General features: G+C 48.3%; 4 protein-coding genes across 7 annotated transcripts in view; all 4 read left to right on the top strand.

Annotated features, from left to right (window-relative positions):
- The window catches only part of pk (prickle), a 63,874-nt gene that overhangs the window by 24,979 nt on the left and 19,908 nt on the right, over positions 1-18,987 (top strand). The window contains exon 1 of one of the 4 annotated variants that reach the window (XM_086838111.1): positions 13,331-13,701. The exons of 1 other annotated variant lie outside the window; for it this stretch is intronic. The gene's annotated coding sequence lies outside the window, so the exon portion shown is untranslated. Of the gene's footprint in view, positions 1-13,330; positions 13,702-18,987 lie in introns of those variants that run through there. 2 more of the 4 variants (XM_086838112.1, XM_086838110.1) reach the window with 2 other exon arrangements.
- Positions 2,881-5,310, top strand: LOC110189661 (uncharacterized). Its single transcript, XM_020959806.2, has 2 exons — positions 2,881-4,027; positions 4,115-5,310. The coding sequence occupies exons 1-2, from the start codon at positions 2,975-2,977 to the stop codon at positions 5,135-5,137; spliced, it is 2,076 nt and encodes a 691-aa protein (XP_020815465.2). The 5' UTR covers positions 2,881-2,974; the 3' UTR covers positions 5,138-5,310.
- Positions 5,445-8,068, top strand: LOC110189659 (uncharacterized). The gene has a single exon (XM_020959804.2). It carries the CDS (start codon positions 5,568-5,570, stop codon positions 7,809-7,811), a length of 2,244 nt encoding a protein of 747 aa, XP_020815463.2. The 5' UTR covers positions 5,445-5,567; the 3' UTR covers positions 7,812-8,068.
- Positions 8,585-11,750, top strand: LOC110189660 (uncharacterized; the record flags this gene model as incomplete). Its single annotated transcript, XM_086838498.1, has 3 exons — positions 8,585-8,931; positions 9,004-9,070; positions 9,163-11,750. Coding segments are annotated over 3 exons (2,601 nt in total), but the record flags the coding sequence as incomplete, so codon positions are not given.

The following is an 18,987-nucleotide window of genomic DNA, read 5'->3' as shown; positions in this document are numbered from 1 at the left end:
TACTCGAACGGGCGAACGGGCGAACGGGCGAACTGGTCCCGGGTCCGGGCGATGGAAATCTCAATGGATTTGGCCTCGGCGCCTGACCAATAATTTTCGCGTCTTAACAGCTTGCAATTCATTCAATAAAAATTTGATTATTATGGGCGTCATCAAGTGCGGCGAACGGCATTTGCATGTCGAGCAGCAACTAACCGAAAGCCAATAAATACAGTTTTAGTGTATGCAATACCCTTGTTTTGCACACTCGACAGATGGTACATCGGTTTGATGTTTTGCTCTTCGGCTAGGTCATTAATTAGTCGGTACTTGGGTTGTCGATAACGTTAGCTTTGACATGGTGTTTTTAATTTAGTTTTGATGTGATCTATTTTAGGAAGGGGACCCGTATTCAATTAAATAATTTCAAAAGTTATTGCAAATGGTATACGTGTTCTAGGTAACTTGTAGTCGTATCGCTTCAGTTTTGGCCAAGTTGAAAAATATTATTTAACGAGTTAAAGCTGTATATATAATTATCTAAGATCGCTCGCTAAACCTAACGTTTAGTTTCAGTTTTTAAGGACTGTAATTTTTAAAAAGTTCTTGAAACTATTGTAATCTATAGTCTTATACTATTATTAATATTTATATTATGAGTTATTGCTGTTGGTCTTTTTCTTAATATTATATTATCTATTATATTATATTGATTATATAATCTAGTGAAAATAAAATTCAAAAAGGGTTTCTGATTTATAATTATCTTGTCACTCAAAACACTGTCATACATCCTACAAACAATTCTCTATTTATATTTACATATGAAAGTGTAAAAATTTAACTGATTTCTTTTTATTTTATTTGCACTAAGAAACCAATAAATAATACATGAATAATTAAATTCATTTCGAGAAGAACAACTAGCGAATATTCTTGTCAAACTACAAAATCCATAACAAAAAATATTCAATTCTAGTAATCATTTAAAGAATAAAAATCTTGTATTTATTAATTAAATTGTTGCTTAAGGATTGCTTGCACTTAGAGGGAGAGGGAACTGTACGATCGTATTATCGAAACTACTATTGGATATTTTAAAAGTCGAACTAAATACCTAATAATTGATATATACTAAACTGCAACTTAATTTAAATAATAATACTTGAAGTTTTAAAAGCAAAAATAGTGGAAATAAGTTCCAGCAGGGGATAATTCTCTTTGTAAAGTGTCCAACATTTATGCTATATGTAGCATGTCTTTACATGGATGCAACATGGCATGCATCACACCAGCGACTCCACATCGCCATCCATCAGCATTTTTGCATTGATAGTGCGCAAACAGACTCTACGGGTTTATTTGTCCCACTATCCGTCCCTCAACCAGTCCGTCCGTCTATCTGACTTCACTCAACGAGCGCCACCAGTTGGCGTCTGCGTCTGGAGTCGCTGATGTTGCTGATGTTGCTGCTGCTGCTGCTGCTGCTGCTGCTGTTGTCTCACTGTCAACACCAAGTGGTATGCAACATGCGGCTGAAGCAAGAGGGGGATGGGGAGCAGGACGCAGGTTCTCCGTGGCAGCCGTTGACAACTGCAGCATGAGTCTGCTGTATTGAGTCGCAGTCGCCTGTTGCTGGCTGGCTGGTAAATAATAAATGCGTTGCTTGAGTGCATGCGAAATGGGAAATCAAAATGCAAACGCTGCCGGATTTTTTGCTGGCTGCACTTGATGCGGTGGCAACAATGTCTCCCGGGCTGGCTTCGTTTTGTTTTCGTCTGCCGGACCGTTAAGAGCAGCAGCAGCAGCAGCAGCAGCAAGAGACTCGTCTCCCATTGCATTGTGGTGTATCTTTTGCACGTTCTCAATATGCATTTCTGAATTACAATATGTTGATTGCATTTCGCCGTCACGTAGACGGAGCACATGCACTCCAGGGCTTCCAGTCGCCGTAATAATGATGAGTATTGAAACAGCCAACAATGCAGTGCATTTCCGCACATCCCACTCCCAGACCTTTTCCTTTCTCCCGTCTCCTTCTCACAGTCCCAGTCACATTCCCCGTCCAACTATCCAACTACCTACTCGGCTTCCCTTCCTGCGGTTAGTTAACCTTTGTTCTTGGCCAGGACCCGTTCCGTTCCCGCAGCGGTTTGGGCCAAATTACTTTATACCTCGGCTCGGTCGGTTGCCAGGGTAATTGATATGGCTTTGTTTCGCCCTTTTGTTGGGTGAAAAGTTTGTTTCTGGGATGCGAACCTTGTTTTACTTCCTCCCCTGAAGGCCCCAACCCTTGGCCACATGAAAGCAACTCCTCGATCCGAACTCCTGCCAAACCGCAGATGACATAATTAATGAGCCTTTGAACCGTCCATAAATAAGGAATAGTTCGCAGTCGCTTTCTTGTTAATTTTGCACATGACTCGTGTATAAATCAATTTAATATTTTCCCCTCTCCTCTCCGTTTCAGGTAAGTTGACATACGACAGCCCCGGCGATTCCTTTCTCTTTGGAGGCGCGGTGCCAGTCACAATGGCAACATCGACATCAACAACAGCAACGTATTTTGTGTGAATTGTGTGAAGGCGGCACGTCAATGTCATTGAGTCTTGGCCGGGCTAGGAGCAGTGGGGAGCACAGGGAGTATCCAAATTACGATGACTTGTCACACGACCAATTTCCTCCTGGCTGTTGGGCGGCGTTTGGTGGGTATTGTTAGCAAATTAGCACAACAGCTAGTCCCATAAATTGCAATTTACCTGGCCTTGGATATCCGCTGAATTTTCTCTCGAGTCTCCTTAGGTCTGCCATGAAAATGTATGCTGAAATAGGCTCAATTACTGATTCCTTGTTAGCTTCTTATATTATATATTGTACTATATGTATATGCAAACTAAGCTTGCCTTGCAGTCATATACATGTCAGCTAACCACGTCTATATCACAGAAATATACTATTCCCCGTGGGCTCCGCAACTGAACAAAAATCTTTAAAGATGAGGCACACGAAGGTCTCGGTGCTAATGAAGATGGCGCCGGATGGCGAGACTACGACTGAGAATTTTCTGGAAAACTGCGGAGAGGGGGCGGTGGGGGCGGCCAATGAGACCTTAAATGATATCCTGGCACAGGTGCTTTACAAGGATTCCGTCCACTTGAATGCATCGATAAGCTCGGTAGAACAGTCCGTTCATGGAAGCTGCACGCGGGGAATAGCTGCCGAGGATCTGGCCATGGACCCGCGCCTGCGGGCCTGGAACCGTGTGCTGGAGCAGCGCCGCAGACTGCAGCAGCGCATCCAGCGGGAGACCGGGAAACGTCCCGAGGACGTTCTGTTCAACCGCCCGACGACCATCGACGAGGCCAGCAAGCGGATGATCCTGCGTGTCCTCGACACGGCTGACCGGTCGCGTCCGCAGGCGCTGGTTCGCGGGGACGCCGTTCTGGACTCGCTGAAGCCGCGCTGCGATCCCGAGTCTTGCCGTGAGATTCGTGAACTGTATGCGGCCAGGCCACAAATCCAGCCGGTGGAGTTCGTCGGCCTGCCGCAGGTCACCCAAGAGGAGCTGACTGCCGCTACTGCCTTCGGCACCGAAAGCCAGTTCCAGCGCTCTGAGGTCCTTGGCCAGCGCATCCAGTCCAAGAAGCAGTCCATCCAAAGCGTGCTCGAGTTCGCCCCAGATTTGGACAACCTGCAGATCGTCCAGATGGTGACGCAGGCCCATACGAATCCTATACGCAAGCTCGGCATAGACCATATGGCTTCCATCTCCGATGATTCCACCCAGGAAGATGAGGAGGAGTCGGACACAGATATTGACCAGATGCTCCGTGGCTTGGGGGAGGAAATTCTGGTTCTGGATGATGATGAAGGCAAAGGGAAAGTAGAGGCCAGCGATATGGAGGAGCCTCAAAATGTCGATGGGGTGATGGTTAACGGATGTCTCTACGACTACCGGGATATGAAGGGGACGAACAAGAAGGGTATCCACCTTCTGCTTGAGTGTGAGCCTCACCAGCGGGTGGTCAAGACACTGGTGGAAATACAGGTAATGAAACGTATGCCATAACTCAACGTGCTCTTTGCTCAGACTTCGCCCCAAAGCTTATGCGACATTCTTCCTAAAAACCTACAGAACCTTAGTCAGAAACTTTTGCACGTCTATTGGGCGAGCAGGAACCGCTTCCGGACCGACCGCCAGCCCATGGACGGCGAGCTGGTCTTCGACCGCTGCGAGTTCATCTTGGAACCAAAGGAACGCCGCCAGATTCGGGCTCTCTTTCATCCGCAGCTAGTGGGCCTGATCACGCAGCGCTGGAGCCTGTGCCTCGTCAAGTCGCCCGTCTGCGGCACCCGGCGCATAATGGTGATCCTCCAGGGCCAGTGTAACATGCCAGCTCCCTACGTGCGGCGGCTGGAGATGCACCGGCAGGTGCCGGGGGAGAAGCAGCAAACCCTCCAGGCCCACAGTCTCCTCAAAATGCAGGCCAGACTGGCACCCATCATCGAGAACCCACCGGTGCTGTGTCCCTACGAGAGATCTCTTGACGAGCGCGAAGTTTTCAACGCCCAGAACCCCTCCTACCGCTGCGATCGGTACGCCGACCTGGAGGCTCTCAAGGATCTCTACGCGCTGGCCAAGAAGCCACGCGACCGGCCCTGGGACCTAAGCATCGAGAGTCTGCGCCGCTCCATCAGTCGCCAGGAGGCCCGATTCCTGCGGGAGAAGCTGCACAACCAGCTGCTTGACCTTCTTGAGCCGATGAAGTGCAACAGGTGCGAGGCCCTCATCCAGTTGGAGCACAACCCGGAGCGGGACCGAGCCTGCTTCATCTACGTGCGCGGCATCATTTGCAGTTCCATCGACGAGTGGGAGAAGATGGCCCACGGTCTGGACGATCAGTTTTTCAGACTGGAGCTGCTGCGCCAACGGGGTCATAAGCAGGAGGAGCAAGAAAAGCAGAATACACCAAGGGCGACCGTGCAGCTCCAGCATTTCTTGAGTCTAGAGCAGGATCTGTACACCGTAGACAATGTCGCGAAAAAAGTGAAGGCCAGCAAGTACTTGAAGGACTCCATCTACATGCACACCTACAACATGCTCTGTGACGCCGCCGAGGATATCGTGTCCGTGATCGAGAGCACAAGTCACCGCTGATCCAAATGCCGACGGCGGACAGAAATTTTCAATGTTTTTCAGACTTTTCCAAATGAAGATAACAGCTGGAACTCTTATCTCTCAGGTTCATACATATATTTCTTTACAGTGAGCTGCAATTAAAAATAAATAAGCAAACCAGGTCCGAATGGGTATTGCGATTTGTACAGAAACGACTTGGTCTGTATGGGATTTAAGAGGAGTCTCTACTAAACTAGGGATGGTTTCAGAGGAATCGGAACAACTTGTACTAGGAATCTCAAAAATATAAAATATATATATTGCATTTTTCAAGCTTAGTTGGCTTGGCGGAGATTGAGTCACCTTTTCAAAACCGAATTTCATCCAAAGTCGGAGTAACACCTTCGTGAATATCCTATGTATATTTTTGTCACATTTGAATTAAACAATACAAAACTCCCCAAACAGAATGAGACACCACGAGGAGGAAGATGATGAGGAGGATGCCAGGGAGCTCGACTTGGACTTGGGGACTGCAATAAAACTGTCCCTGAGAAGCGGTAGAAATGTGAGCACCGGCAGGAACGTCTCCAGGCTCTCCAACCTGATCTCGCAGACTTCCACGGATGAGAAGACTTTGCTGATGTCGCAGCAGTCGGAAGCTCCACAGGCCAAGTACAGTGACCGCCTTGTGGAGGACATCTTAAAAGAGATCTTCATGGAGCAGCGAGGCGACTTCCCCGAGACCTCCTCTTCCTGTCACGTGGCCGAGATGCCTTGGCCGCGGCAGCCGGAGGGAGAGGCCCATGTGGACAAGCGGCTGCGGTATTGGAAGGAAGTGCTAAAGCAGCGCAAGAAGATGCAGGAGCGCGTGCAGCGGGAGACGGGGAAGCTGGCCAGCGAGGTGCTCTTCAACCGCCGCTCCACGCTCGACCACCGCGACGAGCAGACGGTGAAGACGGTTCTGGACTACGCGGGCCGCATGGATCCCGAACGCCTGCAGGAGTTGGCGGTGGCGCCAGTGGTTAAGCTGCCTGACCGCCAGGATCCGTGCACTTGCCAGTTCATTGTCGGTCCGGAGGTGACGCCCCCGCACGCAGAACAGGTGGGCTACAAGCAGGTGGAGATCATTGGTCTGCCGGAGGCGAGCAAGCAGGAGCTGCTGGGCAAGGAGGCTCTTAAGGAGAAGCCACCAACTGGCTGGCTGCAGTCCGAGTTCCTGGACCAGCGGCTCGAGCAGAACTTCGGCGCCATCGAGAACGTGGTGGAGTTCTTTCCTGACCTGGCCGCCTTGCAGGTGACGGGTGTGGGAGTGGACAAGCTGAAACCCACCTTCGCTCCGACGGTCCTGCTGCAGTCGGACTCCCTGCACACGGTGACCAACACCGACAGTCTGTTCTGCTCCGAGGAGTACGTCTCCGAGTCTGTAGGTGGCACTGAGGATGAATCCACAGAGGCCGAGACACCGGCGCCAGTTCCGGAGGTGGGTCTGCGCGTGAACGGTGTGGACTATGTGCCGGGGGAAGCCGGTGGCGGAGTCCGCGCTTGCTATGAGATCGTGACGCGGTTCTCCTGCGATCCCTTCCGTCGTCGCATTAAGCGGGTGTTGGAGCTCACTAACATCGGCCTGCAGACGCTTTCCTTCCACTGGAAGCAGAGCACGTACTTCTACAACCGGGCATCCCTGCTGCTGGCCCGGGACAACGAGTTCTACTTCGACGTGGATGGCTTCCGGCTTGTGCAAGGCCAGAGCCGGAGCATAGTGGTGCTCTACCAGCCGCGGAAGGTGGCCATGGCCGTGGAGCTTTGGCTGCTGCAGGTGGAGCCACGCATCTTCTGCAGCCCATCGCTGCTGGTGCGGCTCCACGGACGCTGCACTCCTCCGGCGGACTACATGGCCAAGCTGCTGGAGTGCCAGTGCGCCTGCATCTGCAAGTCGGACGCGGTGGCCATGGACAACCTGACCACTCACCTTGGCGCCCTAGCTCCCCTGGTGGTGCCGCCGCCCACCTGCTTTCCATACCCTCGCGTTCTGGACGATCGGGAAACCTTTAACGCCCTGAACCCGGGCTACAATTGCGACCGCTTCGATGACCTTGAGGTGTTGCGGTCCCTGCATAAGCGCTTGAAAAAGCCGCGCGAGAACCCCTGGGATCTGCGCCTGTCCACTATCAGGGGCTACATCCTGCGCGTGGAAGCCCTGCGCGAGAGGGAGCAGCTCTTCGCCGAGTTCAATAAGCTGATAGCACCCCTGATGCTTGCAGGCTCCTCCCTTGACACCTCACTGGAGCGCGAGGAGCAAAAGAATCGCTCCCGGTTTATCTATGTGCGAGGAGTGATCTGCAACGGGATCGTCGAGTGGGAGGAGCTCATGTTCAACGTGGAGGACTCTTTCTTCAAGCCGGAGTTGCAGCGCTACTACCAGAGCTTGCTGACGGTTTCCGATCAGGAGGATGAGGAGGACGACGAGGATGGTAGTCGCCGCATGTCCCGACAGCCACGTCCCATTGTACCCATCGACCAGGAGAAACTAAGGGAGATCCTAGAAGAAGAGGAGCTGGACGCCGACAAGATACGGGGGGCGGTCATGCGTAAACTGTATCGCTCCAAGTACTTCCGGGACTCCCTCTACATACAGACCTACTCGCATCTGTGCAACATGGCCGAGGATATAGTGTCCGTCATCGAGAGCACGGAAGTCGAGCTAGCTTAGTAGGAAAAAGACTTGAGCTCACCCCTAGTACATTTTTCGTTAAAGGATCATTTCAGAAATATGGCCCAAGGATCCTGAATTCTGTCCTAAATTTAGAAAGACTTATTGGCGTGATGCAAAGTAATGGGATTTTTGATCTACTTAGGTTTTTTTTTCGGTTTTATGGAGTTCAGTAATTTTCTTCCTAGGCGAGATAACAAAACCCAATAACAATGGGCATACCTTAATGCATCCAATAAATTATAGCCTGAAGTTACTTGTTACATTGTTACTTTACAAGTTATTGGTGCTCCCCAAAATAATATATATATAATTTATATGTAGCTCAAGTGGTGCTAAAACCCTTAATGAAGGATTCTAATTCCTTGTAAAAAGAAGCTTTGTCTATAACAACGGCTGATAATAATAGATTGATTTTGATATTTTACGTAAAACATAAAATTTATATTTAGTGTTGCAATATGCATAGGTGCGATATAAACCATACAATTTTTTTTCGATATATTATCCGGAAAAATATTAAATATTGACATTTTTAGAATATTTTTATTGACTTATCATATCGAACTTTTTTCCTATCGATATAAATCTATAAAACCTTTAAGAAAAAGCTGGACTGTAAAGCAGAGACAATTTTAAAAATGCGGTCAACTTATGTCTTTCATCAAAATTGTATTTTTCGGAAATGAGTATCCTATAATTATTAAAGTAATGCCCCTCTAGTTAGACTTATTAGTCAGAATAAAAAAAAAACTGTCTAATGACAAAAATAATCTGACATTGAAACATTCGTCCAAAATACATGGGAATCTGACACCCTAAAAAGGCATATCTTCGGTAGGTGTGAAAGCAAGACGAATTTTCTGGTCAAGGGAGACTCCTCCGATGGCAGCGTTCACCCAGATGGCCTGGCCAACTATCTAATAGAGGAATTTCTCCGAGATCATTCCGAGCGATGTCTTTACGAGGATTCCAGTGGAGCCGTCCTGTTTGATCGCAACGACAACAAAGAGCAGGAGCAGCATGGACCAACGGCAAGCTCTTCAGCAGAAGCTGCTCTGCCAAGTGGTAGGGATCTCCAGTATTGGAATAGTTGCTTCAAGGAGACAAGGGCACTCAAGTGCTGAAGTTTTGGGAACCGCCTTGTGAAAAGGTAATGGAGTAAAGCTGCCTCCAGGTGGACATGATACAGTTCTTCCGGGGACACAAGTACATCCACGGCTCCCGTGCTGTGCCAGGCGGCTGAGGATATTGTGTCGGTGATCGAGAGCACAGCCAAGATCTAGTTGTCGCCACACAGAGAAAACACACAGAAAAACAATAAAAACTAAAATAATAATATAAAGTAAAGGAAACTTACAGAAAAAAAATGGATAGCATCACGCAATATCCACAACCGCAAGTGTCGCTTTCCTCGCGCAACCGACCACGGTGGGAGTCCAACGTGGCCTCGGTGGATTCTAAGCTTTTGGAACCGGAAATGAACGATTTGCAGAGCAAATCCTTATCCACCCAAGTGCACTTCCAGATGCACCACAACCTAAAGGAAGTCACACGGGCGGATACCAGGAAGGTGTTCACCAACATCGTTTCCGATATGTTCGACCAGATGCGCGGCATTTGCCAAATCTCTGAGTCGGAGTGCTCGGTGCACGACGCCTTGAAGGAGTCGCTGAGCATGGACCCCCGCCTTAAGCGCTGGTACGACACCCTCCAGAATCGTGCCGCTGTCCAAGCAAAGATCGCCCGCCAGGTGGGTCGCCGGCCCGACGAGATGCTCATCAATCTGCCCACCACGGTGGCGCAACGGGACCGGGGCACCGTGGAGCGACTGCTGGACATGGCCGGCCGCATGAATCCCACGGTCCTGGCTAGTAAGCAGCCAGCCGTCCTGCCAGCGCATCCCGTCTGCGTTGAGCAGGAGTGGAAGTGTCTGCCAGAGATCCAGGAGACTCTGCCGCGTGCCGAACGGTTTGGGGAGGTGGAAGTCGAGGTCAGTGGGTTGACGAATGCCACCAAGGGCGAGATCATGGGACGGACCCTGCAGGCGCCCGAGAACCGGACCCAGTGGCTCCAGTCCAAGGTGCTGGACGACCGGATAGAGCAGCAGGACGAAGACATCAAGCGCGTCCTGCAGTTCTATCCGGAAGTCGACAGCCTGGAGGTGGTGGGAGCGGGTTGGCAAGAAAAGCTCAATGAAACTTCCACAAACCTTAAGCAAATCGAGCGAGTTTCCGCCGAGTCTATGGTATCTATAAGCGACACCACTGTAGGTGGGTCCGAGCAGGAGGAAGACGAGGGGGGTCAGGTCGTGGATGCTACGTCTAACTTGGATCGAAATCTAGATCCGGACGCGGAGCTCCAGAAACGTCCCGCCGCTAGGATCAATGGGATAATGTTCTATGCAGGCATCCGATGCTCTACGCCTGAGGTGGGGCACACCTACTTCGAATGCCACCCGTACGAGAACGTGGTTCGGGAGGTGCTGGTCTTGGAGAACGTGGGCTGCCATATAATCACCTGCCAGTGGATCCCCTACGACCCCCTTCGGCGCGGAGCCAAGGGCTCGGGGGTGCATCTGGAATACTTTCTCATGTCGCGCTCCATGTTCGTCGTCTTCCCCGGCGAGAAGTTCGTCTGCCGCGCCCTCTTCCGGCCGCGGGGCTGCGCGCTGGTCAAGCTGCGTTTGGAGCTGCGCGTCTACCCCCACATCCTGGGCTCCTCGCGTAGCCACATCGTGATCCGGCTGACGGGTAGGTGCGTCCCGCCGCCGGAATACACGGCCAAGCTGCAACGTCAGTTGAACTTCGTGATGGACAAGGCCAAGCAGCGGATTACCAAAGACTTGGCACAGCACCAAGCCTCGCTGGTGCCTCTGCTGAAGCCGCACGAGGTGCTGTGTCCCTACGAGCGCATCTTCGACGAACGCGAGGTGTTCAACGCCGAGAACCCGAGCTACCATTGCCAGAGGTTCGACGACCTGGAGGCCCTTAAGGCGCTGTACCACGAGGTGAAGAAGCCTCGGGAGCCCGCCTGGGACCTGCGACTGGAGACGATCCATGGGGCGATCCTGCGGCACCCTGAGGCCATTCAGAGGCGGATCCAATTCGCAAAGTTCATCTCGATCCAAGAGGCGATGAAGCCGGGCGCAGACACCAGACGTCCGGATCCCTTTGATCATAACGAGGAGCGGGACCGCTCCAGATTCATCTACGTGCGGGGTTGCATTGGTAACGGCATCCAGGAGTGGGAGGAATTGATGGCCTCGATGGAGCTGAGTGCCCTCAGGTCGGAGATGACCCGCTATCAGGCAGCGCAGCGAGATCTGAAGGAGAAAAATGGAGTCGACGTTGCTGAAGACCCGGAGCCGAAGCCCTGGATGCGAAAGCTTCGCCACGAGAATTTGACTCTGTATCTGCTTAAGAAGCTGCGCTCCCGGAAGCCCTACAAGGATGCACTCTACATGCAGACCTACTCGCAGCTCTGCGACCTGGCCGAGGACGTGGTCTCCATTATCGAGAGCACCCAGTATGTCTGAGTCTGTCTCTTCTCGGAGCACACACAGTGCCCAGTCCAAATTCGATGTGAAAATACGGGACGAAATTCGCCCTGGGGAGGTCGTCTATTGATTCAGAAATCTATTAGCCAGGGAGAAGGGAGGGTGTGGAGAACTATTTCCTTGTCCGGGGACACACCTGTGCCCCGGATGTGGCGCTAACTTTTCCCATTACCACGGCCCTTTATGGGCCAACGAAATTGCCCATTTGCCAGGACAGCCTGCCCCCGCCGTCCGGCCTAATGGCGCGCAAATGTCGGAAAACTTGGAGCAGGCGGAAAAGTTTCGGTGCCGACTTCGATTCCTGCTAGTTTGCATTGATTTGATGACACTTTGGGGGTTATTTTATTTCACTAATAAACGCCCCGCATATCCTGCCCAGAGTTGGCGTGTCAAGGAGTTGTCTGCCCCTCTGAGGGCTGCTCTTTTCATGTTCCCATTCGGGGGCGTCTGACGAAATGTGGCGGCAAACGAGGCCATTATGCTTGCAATTAGCCAAATTGATTTTGAGATAGCGTCAACGCCAGGAGCAGTCGCAGTCTTAGCTCTAGCTCCTGGAACATATTCATTTTGGCCCTTTTTTAGGTTTTAACTAATCGCCTTCTATCTTCTCTCTTCGTTCCAGGTAAGCCAAGTGTTCAGCTCCCATCCAAAGAAGATCTGTGCAATGGTGGGTAAGTCTTTGGGGTCGGCGCCTCGGGGTCTTCACACGGTTCAGTCTATAGACACCATAAATCACACATCCCAAGTCTAGAGTGCATTTCCGCTGCTAATTAGCCCATAGACCGCATTGAGCCCTAATGATCTCCTGGACCCACTCGCACGGTGACCAACTAACATGGTCGAAGGTAGATTAACCTTGAACCCCTCACCTGGTTGACATTCGCGCTTCTTGTCGCGTTTTATTACCACTTTTTGTGAGTCAAGTGCGTGAATGGGAATGGGAAACACATCCATTTATCTTAACGATTGCAGAGCGGCGGAATTATATAGGGTTGAACTCAATTTTGAGTTAAATAAAAAGAAAATGGACATATCAGGGGCTTGAGGTAAAAAACATTTGTAATAATAATGTAAAGACTCGAAAAGTTGAAAGAGAAAGAGCTTATTATGGACCTGAATCGGAGCACCAATTTAAGTCATGTGATCGGGGGCTTTTCTTGACAGAATTTAACATTAAATTAGTTAAATTTAAAATATTTACAAAACAACAATATTCGATGAGTAATGCTTAAATATCAATATTATATTATTAATAGTATTATATATTTCCTATTCAAAATTTGTTGTTTCTCTAATCTTTAGATAATATAAATGAACTATATAAAAATATATCAGAAATAACATATTTCCTTTAGTTTCTTTAAAATTCAATTATGATGTTCTACTTTAATTCTAGTTTATATGTAATAATAATAATAATAATTAGAATTCTTGAGTACACAAATCTACTTGGGCGAATCTGTCAGTACTTTTCAAAACCAGTAACATTCTATTCTATTTAGTAAATTTAAAATAATAATTTGGTTTAATGAAGGCTCAAATTTGTTTCTAGTGGAATTAAAAAAAAATATTTTTTACCAGAGGAATTTTAAGTTTGCGTGACTTTACCTAAAAGTATGCACTATGTATATTTTCCTCGGCATAAATATAGAAGTACACTTCGTTATTTATACATGCTATGTATGAACATGCCCAAAAGCTGCAACTTTTGCTTGGTGTAAATGTAGTTTTCTAAAAGCTTAGCATACTTATCGGCTGCCAACTTATTTCCGATCGTGTTGCATCGAACATGTTGCAGATCTGTTAATATGTTAATATACTTTACTTCCTACATGACAACTTTACCCCATGTATATGTAAACGTGTAAAATTGTAATCTAGACGTTGAAAACATCGATAAAGCAAAAGAAATCGATGTTTTGAAAATAATATCCAAATGTTCCAATGTCTTGCCAGCACTAGTTGAGATCAGTCGGCACCTGTTGCGCACGCGCTCTCTATCGTCGAAAGTCCGTTGCTTCGGTTGTTCCCCGAGATCGATCGATCGATCGATCGATGTGCTCGGTTTCGGTTTTGCATTCGGATTCGGATTCGGTCCATGTTATCTTGCGCCAGATCTGTCATTTACCGTTTTCCTACCAGTTCGCGGATCAAAGTGCACGAAGCTGCTAACTGATTTGGAGAGAATTCGCAAAAAAATTGTGCAACGACAAGTGAAGTGCAGCCAGTAAACCGGCAAATCCGCAAGGGTGCCGTGCCCCTTCAGCTGGCCAAGTGAATTTACATAGTTCAATTATGCCAAGAGCATTCAATAAACCAAGTTGCCAAAAGGTGCGATATAATCCGGGCTCTCAGAGGCTTGTCAACGCGGATACTCGAAACTTACGCATTCCCAGATACAGATACAGATACAGAGTCAGAGTCAGAGTCAGATTCAGGCGCAAAACACAATAAAGCAGCATTAAAAATCGAATGAAATACGAGACGGACTTGATATGCGAGGCACAGGCGTCGGCTCGGCTGCCCTAACCCAATATTTTTATGGGAGAATCGGTTACCAAGGTGTGTAGGCACACGGAAAGAAAAATACCCGTATCTGATTAGACTCCAGAAATCAAGAATATTCCTACATTTCAAGTAACTGTAGTAACTTGTAGTAGAATATTTAATTTTCTATCTTCTAAAATCAGAAAAAAAATGTAGAAAAACTAAAGATTTATTCTCTTAATTAATTAAGTTAAAATGTTCTCTAGAATCTTTATGTTCACGAATCTATAAAATTGTGTTCTTTAAGTTCGAATAAAGCTATCTGAATTACAGATAAAAGAGGAGGTATAAAATAGAACCACAACGGCTATAAAAACTAAGAATTCTTCTAGGCTTGATAGGTTTCTGGTATAATAAGCGAGACTCATGACTTTGTTGTGACAATTATCCTCAGGCTTCTCTTTCAAAACATCTAGTTTTTGGCGTTTCGAATTCCAGCAGTGGGGTCAACGAAAGACTTGGGCAACGAACTTGGTAGAAATTCATCCAATCCATCCAATCTCCTAAGCCCCTGCACATTACGCGTCAACTGAAGTGCTCTGACTGATTTATTTAGATGCGTTCGGCTTAATCGCCACTCGCCGCGCACTTTCACCAACCTGCCACAGCATCGCAGCATTGCCCCGGAATGAAGTCATAACCAAATAGGCTTACGACCTGCTCCACTACATAAAACATGACTTGTCTAGCCATAAAAACACCGAAACACTTTGCAGAGCCCGAAAATAATTTGATTACCGCGCAATGAGATCGCCGAACTGCGGCTTTCTCCGCCGACGAGATCCAATTAGTTGTCCCAGAGATATACCTATGTATGTATATAAGGCAGAGACTATATAGCCGCCGATCCAGGGCCACCCACAGGAGCGTAATGAAATCGACTTACATGGCCTGCAATGTGTCAACAATGGCTTGTTAGCAATTGACTTGGCGTGTGTGGGCTTCGGACATGGGTTTTGCAGCAGAAAAACACCTTATTGACAAGCGACATTTGACTTGGCCAACTGGCGGACCGCGTGTGGGATTTGGATTTGAATTTATCTGTGATTTCTAATTGCCCGACATGCCAATTTAAATTTAAAGCTCAGGCGATACTGGAACCCTGCAATTCGCCGCGAACTAAATCAATTTTCGCACTGCGGCTGGCTTCGAGTCCGGGCTTTATTAAGAAATTCTTCATAATTATGTAGCGGCGTTTGATGGTTGGTGCTTGGTGGTTGGTGGCTGCCTGCCAGCGGCGGTTTGAAATAAAACTGTTGTTTATGGCCAAGTTGCGGCAACTAGTTGGCTCAATTATGGCTCGACTGCAGCGACTTTCTCCCTCACTTTGGGCCAGCTGCCAGGCTGCTACGGCTGCTTAACCCCAATCGACGACTCTAACTAACGACCAACTAACTGGCGTGTTAATTTGTTGCCCAGTTTCCTCGGCACGCAGCCCAAAATACAATTGCCAGAGCAAGATTAAAACACAGATTCGTTTCAGAAAAAAAAGAATCTCAGCTTGGAATAGATACCGCTATCGACTCGGCCCGGTTAGCATAACAAAGATCTGTCTCTTTGGGGGGGTCAACAAACCCCAACCTTCGTTATGTCAAGCCCGGTCTTTTGTCCCAGCATTTACCATTTGCATATTACACATGCCTCACGTCCATTTGGGACCACAATTAACCAACTATTTAGCGACCATTCATCATCATATTCGAGCGAATTTCAGTTCGTCAATTAATTGGGCCGCGTTGCGAGCATTTATGGCGGGAAGTCGTAAATAAATATCGGCTCCGTCGATATGTGTATGCAAAACCCAATTTGATCTGTCATCCTGTCAGCTCGCGTTAGTTTCCCAACCATCTTCCAGGCCGATAAGAACGGGTTCCCCGGAAAATGGAGCAACGTTAGCCGGCCAGGTCGGGGCCGGGCCGGGGCCGGGACGAGGCCATTTCCACCGACGACGTTTTTTTGATTGCATTTGACATTTAACACGAGTGCGGCACAGATTAGAGCGGCAGCCGCCCACATTGCTTGGGGATTGGGAGGCGTGACTGGCTGGATTTTCGTTTTCACTTTGCCTCTCTGCAGAGATTGTGTCTCTGAAAATCTACACAGTGGGAAAAATTGATTCAATTTGAAGGGGAAATGTTAGCAAAGCAATTTAAGAGTTCATTTGTACAGTGGTTAATATATAGATATGGTAATATCATAAGCGATACCCTCAAGGCTCCTTGCCATCCTCAAGTTATGGATACTTCTGACTTATGGTTTTGATAAAGAATGAGTTTTCCGAATCCAAATGAAACACTGGATCCCCTTAACCAACATTTTAAACCCAGTTTCCCTCCATTTAAGATCACCTTTTCTCTCTCTGCACGTATTGGCAGTCGACTTGGCTGCGATCATGTTTTATGTAAGCGCAATTAAAAATCGAGAAGGAATTTCTGAACGGCGACAAATGGCATTCGCGAGCGGGGCAATTAATTTCGGGGCAGACAAAGGCACTTAACACCCCGCTCCATCGATTAGGCTTTGGGCAGGCGTGAGATTATTATCGGGCCTGGTGAAATATGAGACCCAGACAATGGCTCATTAGATCGCGGGCTTTCGCCCAAAACTAGTTTGGCTTTCGGGCCTAAACTGTGTAATTATTACGGGCCAGCCCAGACCCAGAGCCAGAGCCAGAGCTTGGCTCTTTCGGAGGCTTAAATTATAGCCGGGCCGTAAAATAGACAAACAAGTTAATCCATTAGCGAGTGAGACATCTCATCAGAACCGGAAAGAAGCCGCTATTAAGTGCATATTTCTCATTGTTTATATTGTCTGCCGTTCTGGCGTTCTTTCGTATGTTAATATCGGAAAATGTGCCAGCTGCCATCGTCATCCGACTGCATAATAAATTATGAAATTCTACGGTTTACAGTTGCAGCCGCCGCCAGAATGAGTTGTCAGGTGTCTGCGGCTTTCTAAACCACTTAGGTAGGCAGTGATAAGTCCATAGATACGTTGCATTTGGATTCTTCTCTTCTGAATGGGACTCTTGATAACACAATTTGAAGCTCGAAAAATAAAAGAGAGCCTTTTCGGTGGAAAAGTGGGCAGCACAAAAGGTTTAGAAAGAGCTAAGGCGGGGATCTGTGTGCTGGCTGGTCGGTAAAGTAAACCAAGGCAAAGCAATTGACTTTTTAACCTGCATTTGCTGTAAATTACACTCGGAGAAAAAGATCTGCATAAGCAGGCATAAAATTAATTGCGCCTGTCTGCCATTTTTCCACGCAGCCTCGCACTGCCGCCGGCCATGAAAACTTGAAGTCCAAAGACAAATGGGTGGCAATAAAAGGCAGCATAAAGCCGCTGTATGCAAAGAGGCTTAGATCCAACTGGCCAACTGGGTAATTGCAGCTGGGGATTGATGACAGAGCCGCCAGTCGCACGGAGAGTTGCAAATAATGGCAGAAAACTTCTGTATTTGCTCCGATCAAGCATCACGCAAATTGCGCATACGCCCCATTGGCCCAGTCCTCGTCAAGCGTCCGCCGATCGCAGTCCGATTTCAATCAGCTTCGGCCACTGGGTCAGGCATTATCAGATATTAACGCCGGCAATTTGGCATCGGATAAATTACGCGACAAGCAGCGACGGCGTCACTTACACATGTCGAACAGCCGCCATCAATAAATACTAACGGTGCCTCGCGGCAGCAATGGAGTCCACTCCCCTGCCTTCCCTCCCCTCCATGTGGCACCTCCGATCCCCTGATCTCCGAGCTCCTGCTATCTTCTGCGGCCTCCATGAGCCTCCATATAGCGCCGGAAGTCTTTGTTTGGGCATTGGACTCCATTTTTGCTTTATGATTATTGTGTGATCGCGTTTTAATCGCACAGAGCCTCTGTTTTGTGGCACATGTGAATCATGCTCCAGTGCCGCTTCTCCCATCCGGAGAACCCGAACTGGTTTCCCGCAGCCACTTACCCACTCATTGGGCTCTAATCACACCCGCTGTCTAACTGCATATCTGGCCGGGATCGCGTGCGGCTCTGCGGCTCTTTGCGACTTTGTTGCGGCTGGAAAACATCCTCCATTTCTGTGCTAGCCGGAAGCCAGTTATGATTGCGATTGTTCTTGTTTATAATTCAATTATGTGGCTGCATCTTTATCCTGTGTGCTGCTTCTTTGGCCATAGCTTCGGAATGTTTGCCCTTGTAATTTCTGATGGTTTCACAGAGGGAAAAAAACGGTAATTGGACATTCATTTTATAGATTGGAAATGTTTCCCCTTTTCGGAAATCAGTGTAATCAGTGGGGAAATACATCTTGTATTATCTATATACCTCTTAAGAGAGTTGTCGTTGCTGCACTGACATTACTTCGTCATTTTACATCGTGCGACTTTCGTTGCTTGTGATCTTTGATCTCGAAGCCTTGGTAATCTGATAAATATTGCCTCCGCTCTTGATTGACAGCCTTTCGCTGGCATTGATCTCATAAATACGCGCCCAGAGAGCCGCTTTTTGTGGACTCCATTAAGGCGTTCAGTCGGGGAGCACTAAGCTAAAAGCAGCTTAATGCACTCCGGGATGCCCAGATGCTCGGATACCCAGACCCGATAGTTGGATACTGGCAGATATGGCTATAGATGTAGTCGAACACACACGGGACGCACAGAGGCCATTTCGTACGTGTTCGTACGACTGCAGATGAGGCTAAGCTGCAATTGCTGGCCAGGCATTTGGCCAGCACTCAAAGCTCAAACCTCAAACGTAAAGCAGCTGCGGCTGATGCTGATGCTGATGATGATGAAGATGAAGATGGGATGAAGTTATTATTATCTGACAAGGGCATCGCCGCCACGGAAAATGCAGTGGCCTCGCACTTAGCAGCGCTGTTTTCCACATTTTCCACCTTCCAGCCCTACCTGTCTTTACTACGTGTCTGCTGTCTTTATTAGAGGCGTGTCTAATCGGCTCGATGCCTGATGGCTGTCGAGAGATGCCTGATGTCCATAGTGTTGGCCATCATCTCGGCTCTCGGCTCTTGGCCATTAGCCGCTGTAAGCGTGTACGTTTCGCTATTTGGCTTACA

Source organism: Drosophila serrata, unplaced genomic scaffold (assembly GCF_035046125.1).
Source record: "Drosophila serrata isolate PLE 108 unplaced genomic scaffold, ASM3504612v1 contig_347, whole genome shotgun sequence".
NCBI lineage: Eukaryota > Metazoa > Arthropoda > Insecta > Diptera > Drosophilidae > Drosophila > Drosophila serrata.
Note: the sequence above shows the minus strand (reverse complement) of the source record. Positions and strands in the feature narration are given on the sequence as shown.

Bases quoted from the DNA above. Each gene is read 5' to 3' on its own strand.
- LOC110189659 (XM_020959804.2), top strand. From the start codon at position 5,568: ATGAGACACCACGAGGAGGAAGATGATGAGGAGGATGCCAGGGAGCTC.
- LOC110189661 (XM_020959806.2), top strand. From the start codon at position 2,975: ATGAGGCACACGAAGGTCTCGGTGCTAATGAAGATGGCGCCGGATGGC. The intron at 4,028-4,114 runs GTAATGAAACGT...AAAAACCTACAG, and splicing joins AGACACTGGTGGAAATACAG to AACCTTAGTCAGAAACTTTT.